The sequence below is a fragment of the Sceloporus occidentalis genome, unplaced genomic scaffold, assembly GCF_023333645.1.
Source record: "Sceloporus occidentalis isolate IW3139 unplaced genomic scaffold, rSceOcc1.0.p SCAF_1, whole genome shotgun sequence".
NCBI classification, from domain to species: Eukaryota; Metazoa; Chordata; class Lepidosauria; order Squamata; family Phrynosomatidae; genus Sceloporus; species Sceloporus occidentalis.
Window position 1 is genome coordinate 75,255,582 of NW_028316981.1, and position 16,291 is coordinate 75,271,872.

The window sequence follows — 16,291 nt, forward strand, 5'->3', positions numbered from 1 at the left end:
TTGATTTGGAAGCAAGCCCAATGTCATGTTAGACTCATTTAAAACTCATTTCCTGGTTGATTGTGCCTTAATGGCTACACAGTAAGTTTGAATATGACCCCAGTAGCTTATCTGCATGTTATATTGTGCAGAGATCATTAACTGGGACAATGACATGCTGCTTGCTGTAGACAAAAGTAAGTCTTTTGCTGGGTTGTGTTTGCTGTGGATTCTTTTGCTATTAGGCATTGTTCTGTGCTATAGTTTTGTTCTACATTATATGATAACTGTTGAGTATCAACAACCATATAATGTCACTAAACAAATACAAAATATCAGACATATGTCATAGTCAACTGACAAATACACATACATACATCAAAGAAAAAAATGTGAATGTTTGGTAGATAAGGGATGCATTACAGTGGATATGTATGTGTGTGTGTATGTGTATGTGAACACACACACACGTATCCACTGTAATGATAGATGAGGGACATGCACACACACACATCCACTGTAATGCATCCCTTATCTACCAAACATTCATGGGAGAAAGAGAAAACCTGTCTGAAAAAAGGGGAGATGTCATTTGAAGATCACTGTCCTTGCTTTAGTTTGATTGTGTATGTACAAAATTGCACAGGGACATATGGTGCTTTGAAGAGCTACTTTTTTGAACTATGGTTCCCAAAATCATGAAGACAATATGGCCAAGAGCCATGGGAGTTGTATTTGAAAAAGTAACTACAAAGCTCTGACATTGTATGTAATGTTTTCTGTAGGGGAAAAATCTCCCATCTTGCTTCATTCCCTCACTTTCCTGCTTGTGAGGTTTCTTTACCTACAGAAATATGCTACATCATCCTGGATATTCACAAGAGAGAGAGAGAAAATAAGTGGCCAAGTGACATCATATGAAGACTGGATTGTGGATGGTGGTAAGTCCAAGGCCCCCACTTTAACTAGATTGAAGGAACTGCCAACTAGAAATTATAGTGATAATGTTCTAAAGCTTAGGAGAACTTTCCTCCTCTAATAGTTCTTAGATTTCCCTAGCCAGGATGGGCCATGCCCACTGGATGATTCTAGCATTTCTGTACCAAAACATAACATTCCCTAGGCCAGGATAGTCCCCCTTGGATCATTCATAGCAAGAAGTGACACCAAATCCCCATTAAAAAGGAAAGGAGGGGGGAAGGGGGGAGAGAATCCAACAGCACCTTTGATAACAATTTATTTTAGAATGGTATTTTATGGATTTCAAGCTACATCCTTAGTTGCATGGATGGAAATGGATCGATATCCACCAAAATGCCTTCCTTTCCAATCCCTCTTTTTCCTTTTTTAATGCTAAAATAGTTTAATACAGCTATCTCTTTGAACACTGCCACATCTCCAGTATTTCATATAAATTCAAGCTCAGTCTTCTGGTGCTGATAGCCATAACCAGACCTATCAGTGATATGCCAGACAGCAAAAAATATGTACCATCACCAGGCACTGGTGTATAGTGTGTTTGGTTCTGCCTAAAGGCTCTGAGCAAGGTCCAGGAGATGGAAGAGCTGCTTAGATGCTTGCTATTACACACCTCTAGGAAACAATCTCTGTTCAGAATCAATTAGGTATTGGGGGGGGGGGGGAGAGTAGGGCTGCTAGTTCAAGATCATTCCAGGCCCTGAGACCTAGAGGTAGTTACTGATGAGATAATTCAACATTATGCATTAAGTACCAATCACAGTTGCTCACAGATTGTCATTCAAACAGGAAGACAGGATAAGGGATATTTAATCTAGCCTATTTGCTTCCAGCCAGAAAAGATGGATGAGAGCAGACTGGAGGGTAAACTCTGATGCCACAGTGACTGGGGAGTAAGTGGAAACCAAATACATAGACCTCCTAGGTATTTCTTGCAAGTTAACAACTGATCAATTAAGCTTTGCAAAGTCTAGCAAGCTGCTGCTCTACTAGCTGAGCGAAAAATTTTCACACAGCCATTTCTTCCTGTCTGGAATTCAGCCCATTAAAACTGGAAAATTTGCACCCTTATCTCTTGTCTAGAAATGACCCACAAACAAACTGGAGATTAAGAGGCAGGCCCTGAAATCTGCCAACCCTGGAGAAGGTCTCATCATCTTCCATTTCTCCTGGCCCAAGTCATTTTCTGCTTGAGATGAAGGACTCAAGCAGAAAGGTCTCTATCCCCATCTCAGCATTTGTCACCTGAGATGACTGACTTACTCTATTTAATGGTAAGGGTAACCCTACTGCAGCAGAAGAGCTATTATATTTTCCTTCTCCTCCAGACTAGCTCCTCCATCCCCACCTTAATCCCTTCTCCATCTTTATTTATAAAACCAAGAACCAGTGTGGTGTAGTGATTTGAGCACTGGATATGACTCTGGAGACCAGGGTTCAATTCCCTGCTCAGCCATGGAAATCCACTTGGTGACCTTCGGTGAATCACACACTGAGCCCCAGAAAACCCCATGATAAGTTCACCTTAGGGTTGCCATAAGTCAGAAATGACTTGGAGGCACAAAACAACAAGTGTATAAAACCATCCCTCTCTTCTGAAGCTTTCTCTCTTTCTCCATTCTCCAGCTTGCTTGCTGTGTTCCTCCCTAATATAGCCCATGCCGAACCCTCTGCATCTCCCCCTCCACTTTCTATTATGTCTCTATCTATAGCTTGGTCTCCTGTTAGTCCTATTTTAAGCCTGAGCAGCTGATGTGACAGGCAGAAGCCTGTGTTTACTTCCCCGTCAGTTTCCAAGGGATCTGTATAGCCCCATGACTGCCTCTTCCCAGCACTTTTCATCCCTTTCTCCTGAGTTGTTTCTGGAACAGCAATAATCAGAAGAGGCGTCTGGCTATAGGGATGTCCATCAAGATTGCAGAAGGTATGGTCTGTCTTGGGGACTTGGTTGAGAAGAGAAGATATGAAACCAGAATATTTATGATGGAGACAGGGCAGAGTTCCAGCTATAAAGACGTAGCACCTCCATCAAGTGCTAGGCTACAGATCTGGAACTAAATAGTTCAGTCTCCTGCTATTGCAGAGATAGGTGGGGGGAAATATCCAGGGTAGCTCCCTTTCTCATTAGGAGACTTCAGCCATCTCACAGTGATCAAAGGGCAGAGCCCAGCTTCTGTACTGAACATCATGGTCATAGTGAACTATGGAGATGATGTCTGGAAGAAGAGAGAGAAGTTGAGCTGGTCTACCCTTGATGTGGGGCATGAGCTGGACAGTGTCCTAGGGTGTATCCACGATGCACTTTAACTGATGTCCTATAGAATCCTTTCATTTTTTGTAACTTGTAATTTGGAGAGGAACTATGCACGCTCTGCTATGAATAGCTCCAATACATTCTCCTCCACTATGTGTTTATGTATGTGCCTTCAAGTCAATTTATGGCAACCCCTTGGATTTCATAGAGTTTTCTTAGGCAAGGAATACTTAGTGGTGGTTTTGTCCATTCCTTCCTGGGAAATATAGCCTACAGCACCTGATATTTGTTGGCGATGACTCACCCAAGTACTAACCAGGGCGGATCCACCCTAGCTTCCAAGATCAGGGAAGATCTGGTGCCTTTAACTACAGGGCTCAAAATATACACGTGCCACCAAACTATAATTCCAGGACTCCATAGGATGGAACCATGATAATCAAAGTGGTATCAAAGTGCTAGAACTCTGACATGTGGATACAGCATGAGTTCTTCGGGTGAATGTGTGGCCGTTACAGGGTTGGAAGACAATAGAGTTTCCCCAAGCAGTTTGTCCTAGTTTGCAGCTGTAGCTGCTACAGTCCGGAGATATTCCAGGTAAGTTTGTGATAAGCCCTGCTAAAGCAGACCAGCTTCAAAAGAATCAGAACTCTGGTCATGGCATGGGGAGCCAGATCCTTGCACAGATGAGGGAGTGGAAAATGAAGCATTTGTGAATCCCTGTGAATGAGACTCACGCTTTGACTTACTCACTGTCTCCAATACAGATGAGTCACTCCTGGTCCTTCAACCCAAGCTCTGAAAGCCATCAGGTAGAGAGCAGTCAGGGTAACCACCAGCTCCTGAGTCAGAGAGAGGGACTGCTAATTCAACAGTTGTGGGAAAGCCCATTCCTACTGTCATTTTTACCCAGGCAGGGGAGCCAGTGGTAAGGAATTCTGGGAACTGTAATCCAGTAATACATGGACAGCTGCTACATGTTCCTCATCTTTGCAGTATTAGATACATTCTGCTTAGGATCACAGCACAGGCTTTTGTTTCATAAAGGTAACTTGTTTTTGAGACATGGGGCAGGTATTCCCCACCTCCCAGTCAATACCGAAAAATTAGGATAGGTTCAGCAGCTCTAATTTCAGTTTCAAATTATAACTATCAAATGTAGTTTCTGTTCACATCAGTGAAAGCAAATCTGTTTTTTTCCTTATACACTACCAAATTGTGACTGAAAATGTTGGCATCAGCACCGTTTTTTTAAAAACAAGGTCATTCTTGAAAAATGCCAGAGGCATGACAAACAAGTGCTTACTTCTTGAACAAATTGCTCATATTGTGAGTTTGTTCTTCTGTTGGTATTCCCGGCATATCCACAGAGTTTATTTACCTTTTCTGTGTTTTGTTTGCAGAAGTGCTGTACTAGTTAGTTATACAAGTGCAAGTCTTGTGCCTCATTGAACTGTAAAGGAATAGAGGATGAAAACTAGAATAAGGAAAATTGCCATAGACAAAGCTGGTTCCCCTTATCCATGGCTTATTTATATATGCATTCCGAAAAGAAAACCTTGCATTTACAATTTTATATAAGGGACATCATTTTACTATGCCATTGTATTTAATGGGACTTGAGCATCCACAGATTTTGTTATCCAATGGGGGGGGGGGGGAAGCTGAAACCAAACTCCAGTGGATGCCAAGGGCCCACCGTATATGATTCCATTTCAGCCAATTACTGAAGTGAAGATGATGGGTCGTAAAAGTAATTGATCTGATCCATTTATAGTGGGTCCTTGGTCCACTTGGGTTTGGTTCCAGGACCCCCGTGGATACCAAAATTCATGGATGCTTAAGTCCCATCAAATACAATGGTGTAGCAAAATGGCATTCTTTATATAAAATAGCAAAATCAACATTTGCTTCTTAGAATATATATATATATATATATATATATATATATATATATATATATAAATCAAGCTGTGGATGCTTGAATCAGTGGATAAAAAGTTCATGGATAAGGAGGGCTGACTGTATTTGCCACTTGAGCTTCAAGGGGAGGCATACACAGTCCTCCTCACCATTTTTGATTCTCACAACAATCCTGTGAGGTAGGTTAGGCTGAGAGAATAGTTGGTCTAAATCTGTCAAATGAGCTTCTTTCATGCCTGAATGGGGATGTGAATCTGGATTTTCCAACTGCTTTCCAACCCTAACTGCTACCCCACACTGGGACTCCAGTGTGATGAGTCCAAGCTATCACTTGTGGAGCTTGATTGTGTGTGAACAGATGGGAATGCAACTTTTCATCAGAACCTCAAACAACCATTAAGGTGTTTCTTAGTATGTAGAGGTGGGGGGGGGGATGGGGGGGTAAACACTGAGACAACATGGATTATTTTAATTACAAGCTTTAAAAACAAAATGGATCAATGCTTAAAGGTTAAATGGACAAAAACTCTCAGAAGTCCAGAGGAGATCTGTTTTGTGCAATGTTAGATGCAATAAGTCAAGCTCTCAGTGAGGTGGAAAACCTATGTATGCACTACCATTTCAGACTTCAGACAGTACCTCATAAGAGTCAATGCTCCTCCAGAAAAGTGGCCACGACAGGTTACATTTTATCCGTCCTTCCTTACATCTAGCATTTTCCATTCAGAGATTTTTTTAAAAAAAAATAAAGAGCATTCAAATATGTGGGCTCTACCATCCCACACTGTGGTCTCTCATAGTATAGTTGAGATACTGGTTTACTGCCTCAGTGAATACTCTGCATATACCCCATTGAAATAATAAGACTCATATCACACAGTAAAATGTTTAACCCCTTTTGGCTTCTACAGGATTTAGGGTGCTGATAGGGGATAAAGTTCCACCAACATACTTATGCAAGAGGTGTAGGAGTGCAATGGCTGCCAACCAGATAATGGTGGGAAGGAATTCTCCTGCTGTGCCACCCTCGCTAGTCAGTGACTATGGAGTTATGGGGAGGGCAGAACAGTGCTCCAGTACAGTCTGGGAGCTGAGGTAGCATGTGGGGGAGTTGCCTAAGGAGGTACTGTATACCTCCTTGTGCAATGTCCAAAAGTAGCTAGTTTAGCATAGTCCCCTGTTGTGTACCTTCAAGTGTTTCCAACTTATGGCGACCCTATCATGGGTTTTCATGGCAAGATTTGTTCAGAAGTGGTTTTGCCATTGCCTTTCCCTGAGGCTGAGAGTGTGTGACTTGCCCAAGGTCACCTGGCTGGGTTCATGGCCAAACAGGGAATTAAACCCTGGTGTCCAGAGTCATAGTCCAATATTCAAGCCACTATGCCACACTGGCTCTACATAGCCCCCAGTTAAGCATTAAGTCATAAATCACGAAGAAGATTCCTGCCCATCTTTGCTCCTTAGCAAACTGTGTGTGTCTGTCTGTAACCAAGAGGGTTACAAATGGAGGAATTAACAGTCTGGACCTGTCCAACCATCTGTCCTGCTATAAAACTCTGGGTTGGAGGAAAGACAATTGCATTAAAACACACACACAAACAAACAAACCTTTGGAAGTGTCCTTAAACACAAAGTCATGTTCAGGATACTCAGAAATTCTGCATGCAAATGCATAGGAAAGAGAAGTGACACAACCTCCCTACTCCAATGACAGTCATACTACCAGATCACTCATACTGTCTTTATTTACAAAGTGGCAAATGCTCTTTTTTTGTGACACACACATAGGATCTCAGCACAATTGGGGCTGCTAATTTCATAGAGCATTTACTCACAGCCAGCGGAATTCAGGCAGCTTCTTTTAGTCTACCAGCAATGCACAGACATTGGGGGTGTTGCATGTTATACTATGGGCAAGCCCAAGAGGTGCAGTCCTGCTCCCTTATGAACAGAGAATATCTGAATAAGGCCCATCTTTTACAAGTCTGCCCCTGTTCTTGCCTCAGGCCAGTTCCCATAATGAATGAGGGTAATATTAATGGCCACTCTGTATGACCAATATAAAGACAGCCAGTGTGGCGTAGTGGTTTGAGTGCTAGACTATGATTCTGGAGACTAGGGTTTGATTCCCAACTTGGCCATGAAACCCACTGGTTGACCTTGGGCAAGCTCTCAGCATTAGGGGAAGGCAAAGGCAAACCTCCTCCGAACTAATCTTGCCAAGAAAACCCCATGATAAGTGCATCTGAGTCACTGTAAGTCAGAAACGACTTGAAGGCACACACACACACACATGACCAGGATGGTGTTTAGATCAACATGCTTTCCTGTGACATGTAAAACTAGCTCACATTATAAATGTTAACATGATGTAACAATCTTCCTCACACACAAGCATTAGAAGAGTCAACTTTCATCTTTTGCACACCTTTAAAAACAGGAAATTGAATGTTGTTTTTCAAAAATCTTGATTAAAACTTCAGTAACCTCAGCAGAATTTTCAGTAAACATGCATGGCTATATAAAAATGCATTCTGCTTTCTACAGATTGAAGAAGCAGAAATTCAACACAGGTAATTTCCCTCTTTGGATTGAAGAGCAAGGAAGGGGAGATTACTACTTGCTGAATTTCTACTCTTCATGTAGACTGGGCCGGATTTGTTTGGCTCTCCAGCTGTTGTTGAACTGCACCTTTCATCAGCCCTGGTGAGGATAGACACTGGTGAGAAATGCTGGGACTTCCAGTATGGTTTGGGGCCATACAATTCCTATCCTTTGTGTAGATCCTGTAAGAATGGTGGCAGCCCTACACAAATTGCTTGCAAATATGCTATAGAGTTTCCCATGTCCTTTGTGCCCTTGAAAAATATGATCCCAAAGCATCTGCAGTTTGAGCCAAGAGATACTTGGCGACACTTCTCTAATCATGAAAGCATTCCTACTAAGGCATAAGGTTGCCAGCTTGGCGATGGCAGTGATTGGATGTTGTTCTTTTAACAACTAAATGGAAGGCAAGTTTCTACTTTCTCACTCCATCCTAGGAAAAGGACTTTTTTCCTTGTTGTGGCACTGTCAAAGAGCTTGGCAAAGGAGAAAATAAAAAGGCAGGGAGAGTCTAATAACTTTACATTTGAACGTGAAAATGGGAAGCTGGTTTCAGGAATGAAGAATGGCAGCAAAACATCAGTGCAATATCTCTGAGGCTGCAGTTTATGTATCATCACCCTAGGCATTATTAGGCCCTGGGCAAAGAAAAAGCCAGTAGTTATATTAAGACCCAAGGGCTTATTTGGGATGACACACTGAATCCTGGCCCGGGATTCCATCTCTGCTAAAGAGGCCCTTGAAGAGCCTGTCCCTGGCTGACTGAACTCCTGCTAAGCAGTTTAAATGGAGGCAGGAGGGACAGCTTACTCCAAGAGTATGCTTAGCATATTTCCTATCTGGCAGAATCTGAACAGAACCTAAAGCCAGGTAGATTTAGGGAACAAATGTAGTGTTGTGGTTTGAATATTAGACTATGCCTCTGGACCAGCAGGGATGTAGCCAAGGGGGGTGTCTGTGGGGTCCAGACCCCCTGTTCCATTAGATACAATGAATGGTGTGTGCCACTGTGCCACCACAACCAAGCCCCTTTATAATGGTGGCACTTAGTCTGGACCCCGCCCCCTTCCCAAAATCCTGGCTACATCCCTGGGACCAGGGTTCAAATCCTGACTCAGACATGGAAACACTTGGGTGACCTTGGGCAAATCACACTCTCAGCTTCAGAAGAAAGCAATGGCAATCCCTGCACCCATGAAACTTGCCAAGAAAACCCTGCGGTAGGTTCACCTTAGGGTCATCTAAGTTGGAGGCAACTTGAAGGCACACACCATACACACAATGGGAGATGGTTTCAGGATCCCAAGCCTTCGGTGGTATTGTCTAGGTCTTTCCCTGCCAACCCATGTCTGAGGGTTGCCTTTTGCTTCACAAGAAAAGGGAAGTGGGGAAATCCCATCACCATTGGATCACTAGCAAAGATCAATGTGATGAGGATTTGATAATGCTGTCAGACTGATTGCTCCCTAAAAGGGGGGGGGGGGCTTTCTGATACACAGAGCTTATAAAGTTACCCTCAAATCGCCCTACCAAAAGGTAACTTTCCTAAACTCTGCTCCTTGGGTACAACAATGGACACTTATCAGGGTGACATGCATCAGCACTATCTATACAGAAGTGTACCAGAAGCAGAGGTCCATTACACCTTTTATATATTCATGAGAGGCTGAAAGGAAAGCACTTAGGAATGAAGAATTATTCTTTCTACATGCAAGAGATTATTTATTGCACAGTACTTGAACAAAGGTATGTGGTGGCTTAGTGGTTAAGACGCCAGTTGTGATGATTGGAAGATCGGAGGGTTGGCAGTTTGAGGCCCAAGTGATGCATGATGGGGTGAGCTCCCATCACTAGTCCCAGCTTCTGCCAACTTAGCAGTTCGAAAGCATGCAAATGCAAGTACATAAATAGGTACCACTTCTCAGTGAGAAGGTAACAGCGTGTGGTGCAGTCATGCTGGCCACATGACCACCAGAGCAGTCCTTGGACAACGCTGGCTCTTTGGCTTAGAAATGGAGATGAGCACCTCCCCCTACAGTCGGTTACGACTAGACATTCATGTCAAGGAACTACCTTTACCTTTTACTTGAACAAAACCTATTTAAAGTCAGCATTAGGAAGTTGGTGTGCCCAGAATGTTACATGATAACACTCTTAAAAGAGTTTGAACTACAATGGCCAAATTGGATGATTCACTGGAAAAAGTAATGCATTGTGAGGTGTGCCTTATTTTGGTTTTGGGAAACATTTCCTTTTAGTTTCACTGTAGGTAACCAATAAAATAATGAATCCCATGGTCCCCAGTGGGCAATAGCTGTGCTCAAGAACTGAAGGTAAGGGAGGGACATGGGAGGTGAATTTCAGGTGATCTCTGGCTTGTGGACTATGATGCAACTCCTAGACCTGATTAAAATAACTGCAAAGCTCAGAGCAGACAGGCACCTCTGACCTCCTCAAATTGTCATGTTTTCTGTGCAGATTCCATGAAGGATGCCACTTCCTCTGATAGGGAACTGCTTGAACTCAGTGATAATGATGTGGCAGAGATCAACTTGCATGCGGTGGAATCCCTTAGTGATCTGCACTACACATCCAGCAAGCATGAAGGAGCAAAGGCCTTAAGGGGTATGTATTCCCAATGCCCTGCATCAGATCTTAAGCAGCCCCAATACTACTTGTAGTAACCAGCTGTTAAACCTGAACGCACTACAGAATGATAGTGGTTTTCCATTCTAAAAACAGAACTGAATTGGCAGCGGTTGATACTACATGAGTCAACCACCCACAGGTCCTATTTCATTGCTCCTATGCATCCTGCTCTTTCCCCCTTCTTTTGCAGGGAGCATCCAGTCTCAGCCCAACACCCCACGGACGCCACACAGCACTACTTCCTCCAAGCATTTCACCTTCCCAAATGAAGAGGACACAGCCTTTTTACAAGTCCAGAATTTCCACATCTTACCTGCATTTACCTGCTGCCCCTGCTTCAGCCCCACATGTTGCCCCGCAGGCTTCTTTGCTCTCCTTGGAGTGCTGGTAGTGGCCAGCCTTGGCCTAGCCACATTGGCTGTTTATCTAAGTGGTAAGTTCAGGGCCTGGCAAACTGCTCTTGAGGTGGCAGGTAAGAGAAAGCTGGGGACCCAAGATGAATGAGGGGGAGGGAGCAGAGTGCTGGGTGGGACACCCAAGATACTTTATAGGCTGAATAATCCCATTCTGAAGACCATGTGATCTAATACCATGTGATCTAAAAGCAAATATGATATAATAGGCATCACTGAAACCTGGTGGGATGAGTCTCATGATTGGAATGTGGAAATAGAGGGGTATAACCTTTTGAAGAGAAATAGGCCAAACAGGAAAGGAGGAGGAATAGCACTATATGTAAGAGATATTTACACCAGTGAAGAGATCCAAGACATCAATCCTGGAAGCCAGGTGGAGAGCATCTGGATAAAAATTAAAGGGGAGGGAAACAACAAGGATGTTACGGTGGGAGTCTACTACAGACCCCCAAGTCAGACTGAGGAATTGGATGATATCTTTCTAGAACAGATGACCACACAGTCAGAAAGGAGAGATATAGTAGTGATGGGCGACTTCAACTATCCTGATATTTGCTGGAAGTCAAACTCAGCCAAATCCTCAAGGTCTAGCAAATTCCTCACTTGCCTGGAAGACAATTTCATTGTCCAAAAGGTGGAAGAGGCAACAAGGGGGTCAGCTATTTTAGATCTGATCCTAACCAACAAGGATGACTTGGTTAATGGGATGCAAGTGGTGGAATCATTAGGTGGAAGCGACCATGTTCTCCTGGAGTTTGTAATACAGTGGAAAGGAGAAACCAGGCAAAGTCAAACACACATTCTAGATTTTAGGAGAGCGGATTTCAGTAAACTTAGAGAAGTATTGAGGGCGATTCCATGGTCAGAAATACTAAAAGATAAAGGAGTTCAGGATGGATGGGAGTTTCTCAAAAGGGAGATACTGAAGGCACAATCTCAAACAGTTCCAGTGAGAAAGAAAAATGGGAGGTGTCTCAAGAAACCAGGATGGATGACTAAGGAACTTTCAACCGAGCTAAGTTTGAAACGGAACATGTATAAGAAATGGAAAAAGGGGGAAATCACAAAAAAGGAATTCAAAGAAATAGCAGGCATGTGCAGGGGTAAAGTCAGAAAAGCTAAAGCGCAGAATGAACTCAGACTTGCTAGAGAGGTTAAAGACAACAAAAAGGGCTTTTTTGGATATGTCCACAGCAAAAGTAAGAAGAAGGAAATGGTAGGGCCACTGCGTCGAGAGGATGGCAAAATGTTAACAGGGGACAGAGAAAAGGCAGAATTACTCAACACCTTCTTTGCCTCAGTCTTCTCAGAAAAGGCAAAGGGTGCTCAACCTGAGGAAAATGGAACAGAGGACAGAATAGGGGAATTTCAGCACAGAATAAGTAAAGAGATAGTACCTTGTTAATCTAAATGAATTTAAGTCTCCGGGACCAGATGAACTCCATCCAAGGGTATTAAAAGAACTGGCAAAAGTAATATCGGAGCCATTGGCAATAATCTTTGAAAACTCCTGGAGAACAGGAGAAATCCCAGCCGACTGGAGGAGGGCAAACGTTTTCCCCATCTTCAAAAAGGGGAAAAAAGAGGATCCCAACAATTATCGTCCAGTTAGTCTGACATCAGTTCTAGGAAAGATTCTGGAGCAGATCATTAAACAGAGAGTCTGTGAACATCTAGAAAGCAATTCCATAATCACAAAAACTCAACATGGGTTTCAGAGAAACAAGTCATGCCAGACAAATCTAATCTCTTTCTTTGATAAAATTACCAGCTTGGTAGATGAAGGGAATGCTGTGGATATAGTATATCTTGATTTCAGTAAGGCCTTTGACAAGGTTTCCCATGACATTCTTGCAAAGAAGCTTGTAAAATGTGGACTAGACAAGGTAACTGTTACATGGATTTGTAACTGGTTGACCAGCCGAACCCAAAGGGTGCTCAACAATGGCTCCTTTTCATCCTGGAGAGAAGTGACCAGTGGGGTCCCACAGGGCTCTGTCCTGGGCCCAGTGCTATTCAACATCTTTATCAATGACCTGGATGACAGAATTGGGAGCACACTTATCAAATTTGCAGATGACACCAAATTAGGAGGAATAGCTAATACCCCAGAGGACAGGATCAAGATCCAAAATGACCCGAATAGAATAGAAAGCTGGACCAAAACTAACAAAATGAAATTCAACACGGAGAAAGGTAAGGTATTGCACTTAGGGCAGAAAAATAAAATGCACAGATATAGGATGGGGGACACCTGGCTGAATGAGACTACATGTGAAAGGGATCTAGGAGTCCAAGTAGACCACAAGTTGAACATGAGTCAACAGTGTGATGCGGCAGCTAAAAAGGCCAATGCAATTTTAGGCTGCATCAATAAAAGTATAGTGTCTAGATCAAGAGAAGTAATAGTGCCACTGTATTCTGCTTTGGTCAGGTCCCACCTGGAATATTGTGTCCAGTTCTGGGCACCACAATTCAGAAAGGACATTGAGAAACTGGAGCGTGTCCAAAGGAGGGCGACAAAAATGGTGAAGGGTCTGGAAACCATGCCCTATGAGGAACGACTTAGGGAGCTGGGGATGTTTAGCCTGGAGAAAAGAAGGTTAAGAGGTGATATGATAGCCCTGTTTAAATATTTGAAGGGATGTCATGTTGAAGAGGGAGCAAGCTTGTTTTCTGCTGCTCCAGAGAACAGGACCCGGAACAATGGATGCAAGCTACAGGAAAAGAGATTCCACCTCAACATTAGGAGGAACTTCCTGACAGTAAGGGCTGTTCGGCAGTGGAATGCACTTCCTCGGAAGGTGGTAGAGTCTCCTTCCTTGGAGGTCTTTAAACAGAGGCTGGATGGCCATCTGTCAGGGATGCTTTGATTTGGAATTCCTGCATGGCAGGGGGTTGGACTGGATGGCCCTAGTGGTCTCTTCCAACTCTACGATTCTATGATTCTAATAGCAAAATTTGTTGGCACGAAAGAGAAGTCCCCAATGACCCTTTTGGAGAGAGCCATAGAAAGGGAGCATTTTTAAGTAGTTCTCTCACATTGGACAGCCAGATAGCATTCATGAAGTAAAATGAGTATCTATGAAGATTAGCATTCTGGCTTTTATTTCCACACAGGATGTAAACACACAGAGAGGGATTCTATCGCACAGCTGTTCTCTGGGCAGTACTCATCCTCTACCCAACCTGGGCTTCTCCCGGACCTTTTAAAGAACAGAGTTTTCCAGTCCATCTGTGTACCACAGGTTCTGAGCCAGATTCCACTCCAGCATTTGAAGTCTTTATCCATCCTCTTCTAGAGGAGTTTCCTATTTTGTCATGCACACAGTAAGATGTCTTTCAACTAAATAGGTATAGCATGTGAGTCATAAAGTTCACAGACGCAGCTTCAGTGGTCACCCGAACAAAGATATCTTTGCCACACAGGAAGTGGAAGCACATACTGAAGCCCAAAGCCCAGAACACACAACACATCCCTGGTGAAAACAGCGGCAAGCTTGCCCTAGCTCTCCAGCAACAAGAGAGCAAAGGAAAGAAAGGCCCAGTTCTGCTGTGTCTCAGCCCTTTGCTAGTACAGTTCAGCTCTTTGCATTATGTTTCAGTGTTCAGACTGCTAGCTTAATTAACACTCTGTATGTAAAATGCTTTGGGAACCTTGAATAAGTGGTGAAAATATAGGAAAGACACCCTCACCAGAAAGGGAATAAATTCAGAAGCCAGTTGTGTCCCCTCATGATTGTCTGGCAGCAAAGGATTATACACAAATTGAACCATTAGGAATTGTCTACAGGTGGGACAAAAGAAAAATGCAGGACAGCTTAGAAGACACTCAACACTGAGCTGTACCAATCTCTGTCTGCTCCTCAATTGCAAGACATACCATCAGTTTGAAAGCAGAGGCCATTGATAGCTGCAACACAACTTCCAATACATTTCTTGAGGACTCCAAAAGCCCTCCAGCAGACTTTCTATTCAGACTCCCAAATTCAAGTCTCCAAGCAGTCTTGAACTTCCAATCTCTTTTCAGTGGGACCAGGAGGAGTTAAAACATGCAAGTCCAAGGTTCTGGGATGCCTCAAGAGTGTACCATGTCATCCTCTTCTTAAAAATGTCCAAAACATAGAAGTTGTAGAACTACTGCATATTGGTCATATAATTTCTTCTTCTCCCCTCTAGTCCTACAGCGTGAGTCACTCCGGGTCCTCGCCCAGTGGTTGGAGTCCCAAGAGGAAGCCATCCGGCAAATGAGGGCAGTGAGCATACAGCTATGGAGGCAGCTCAATGACAGTGAACCTGGGGCTCACACCTGAGTAAGATGGTTCCTCCTCTCACCCACCCCACACGTTCTCTCGGGGAAGGAGCTTAAGGGAAAAAAGAACCAATTCCTTGACACATTTTGAACACAAACATGTGGTGGTTTGGACTAGGGGATTGCCTAAGGTAAAAAGAAAGTTCTCTAGAATCACTGGAGTTTTGCTGAGGTTCATGTACTTTGGGGAAAGTAATGCCTGGAACACTGAGGTTACCCAAGGATGGGAAGGGAAAGACAGGCAGAAATCCCATTGAAAAGAAAAGGAAGAAGCGGTATCTAGACAGTAACCTCTCATCAGTTTTTTGGATGGTGTTTTTATTCCTACAGAGTATTTTGAATATTTGGCACAATATTGCTTTACCTTATAGCCATTTAAAATGTTGCCTATGTGGCAGCTTAGCAGATGTGACTGATGATTGAAAATAAAACCAACAGGCTTCCTTTGCCAAGGTGTGTTCTTCTTTGGAAAGGCACTGAGTTTTGTCAGCAAGCTTTAAATTATTTTAAAAAAAAAAAAGGGGGGGGGGGTCTTTAATTGTACAAAAGGGATAATCAGCCTGTCAAAAACTTGTTTTGGAAACATACTGTGCTATTTCAGGACATTAAAAGCTATCTACTTAAACTAGCTGCCTAAACCATGATATATATTAGACACAATGTCCATGCTTTCTATACAATCCTGGTTATTTTTCCCCACACAGTAATCAAGAACTGAGGTGAAATAACACTGCAGTACAAGAGTAAATGTGGGCTGACAGTTTACAAATCTACAGGAATCTTGAATTATAATGTTTCTGGGATTTGCAGGGTTTTTTAAAGCATAAAATTACTTGCATATATTCAAGGTTTTAGTCACAAAGATTACATTTCATTTTATTGTTTTAAAGCATAGCTTAGACTCTGCAAATCCCATATTAGGCTCACCTCATTTTCAACCAGTCTACTGATTTAGGTACTGGCCACTATTGAGGACAGACTCCCTGATATGATACATCAAGCCATAGTTCATGAATGGCCCTCAGGTCAGAAATCTGCAGAAAATCCTAGGCAGGCAAGTGAAAGGGCTGTACAATTTAGGACTAGGCTTGCTGAGATGGCTGCTCAAGATATCTTGTTCTATTTGGGACACGCATGTTCTTTGTATAGATCCACCAAACTCAGCTCGACCTGGAA

At 43.1% G+C, this 16,291-nt stretch overlaps 1 protein-coding gene across 2 annotated transcripts; it reads left to right on the forward strand.

Moving 5' to 3' along the window:
• The first annotated feature begins 2,683 nt into the window (after positions 1 to 2,683).
• LSMEM2 (leucine rich single-pass membrane protein 2) lies at positions 2,684 to 15,619 on the forward strand. 2 transcript variants are annotated; one of them, XM_089499860.1, is made up of 4 exons: positions 2,684 to 2,881; positions 10,217 to 10,363; positions 10,578 to 10,820; positions 14,983 to 15,619. In XM_089499860.1, exons 1-4 carry the CDS (start codon positions 2,860 to 2,862, stop codon positions 15,114 to 15,116), a joined length of 546 nt encoding a protein of 181 aa, XP_089355986.1. In that variant the 5' UTR covers positions 2,684 to 2,859; the 3' UTR covers positions 15,117 to 15,619. The 2 variants fall into 2 exon arrangements, with proteins under 2 accessions (XP_089355986.1, XP_089356051.1); XM_089499925.1 differs by lacking the exon at positions 2,684 to 2,881 and adding an exon at positions 9,412 to 9,484.
• The last annotated feature ends 672 nt before the right edge of the window (positions 15,620 to 16,291 follow it).

Excerpts from the sequence above, each read along its gene's own strand:
- LSMEM2 (XM_089499860.1), top strand. The coding sequence starts at position 2,860 with ATGTCCATCAAGATTGCAGAAG. Across the intron at positions 10,364-10,577 it reads AGGAGCAAAGGCCTTAAGGG|GGAGCATCCAGTCTCAGCCC; the intron begins GTATGTATTCCC and ends CTTCTTTTGCAG. Across the intron at positions 10,821-14,982 it reads ATTGGCTGTTTATCTAAGTG|TCCTACAGCGTGAGTCACTC; the intron begins GTAAGTTCAGGG and ends TCTCCCCTCTAG.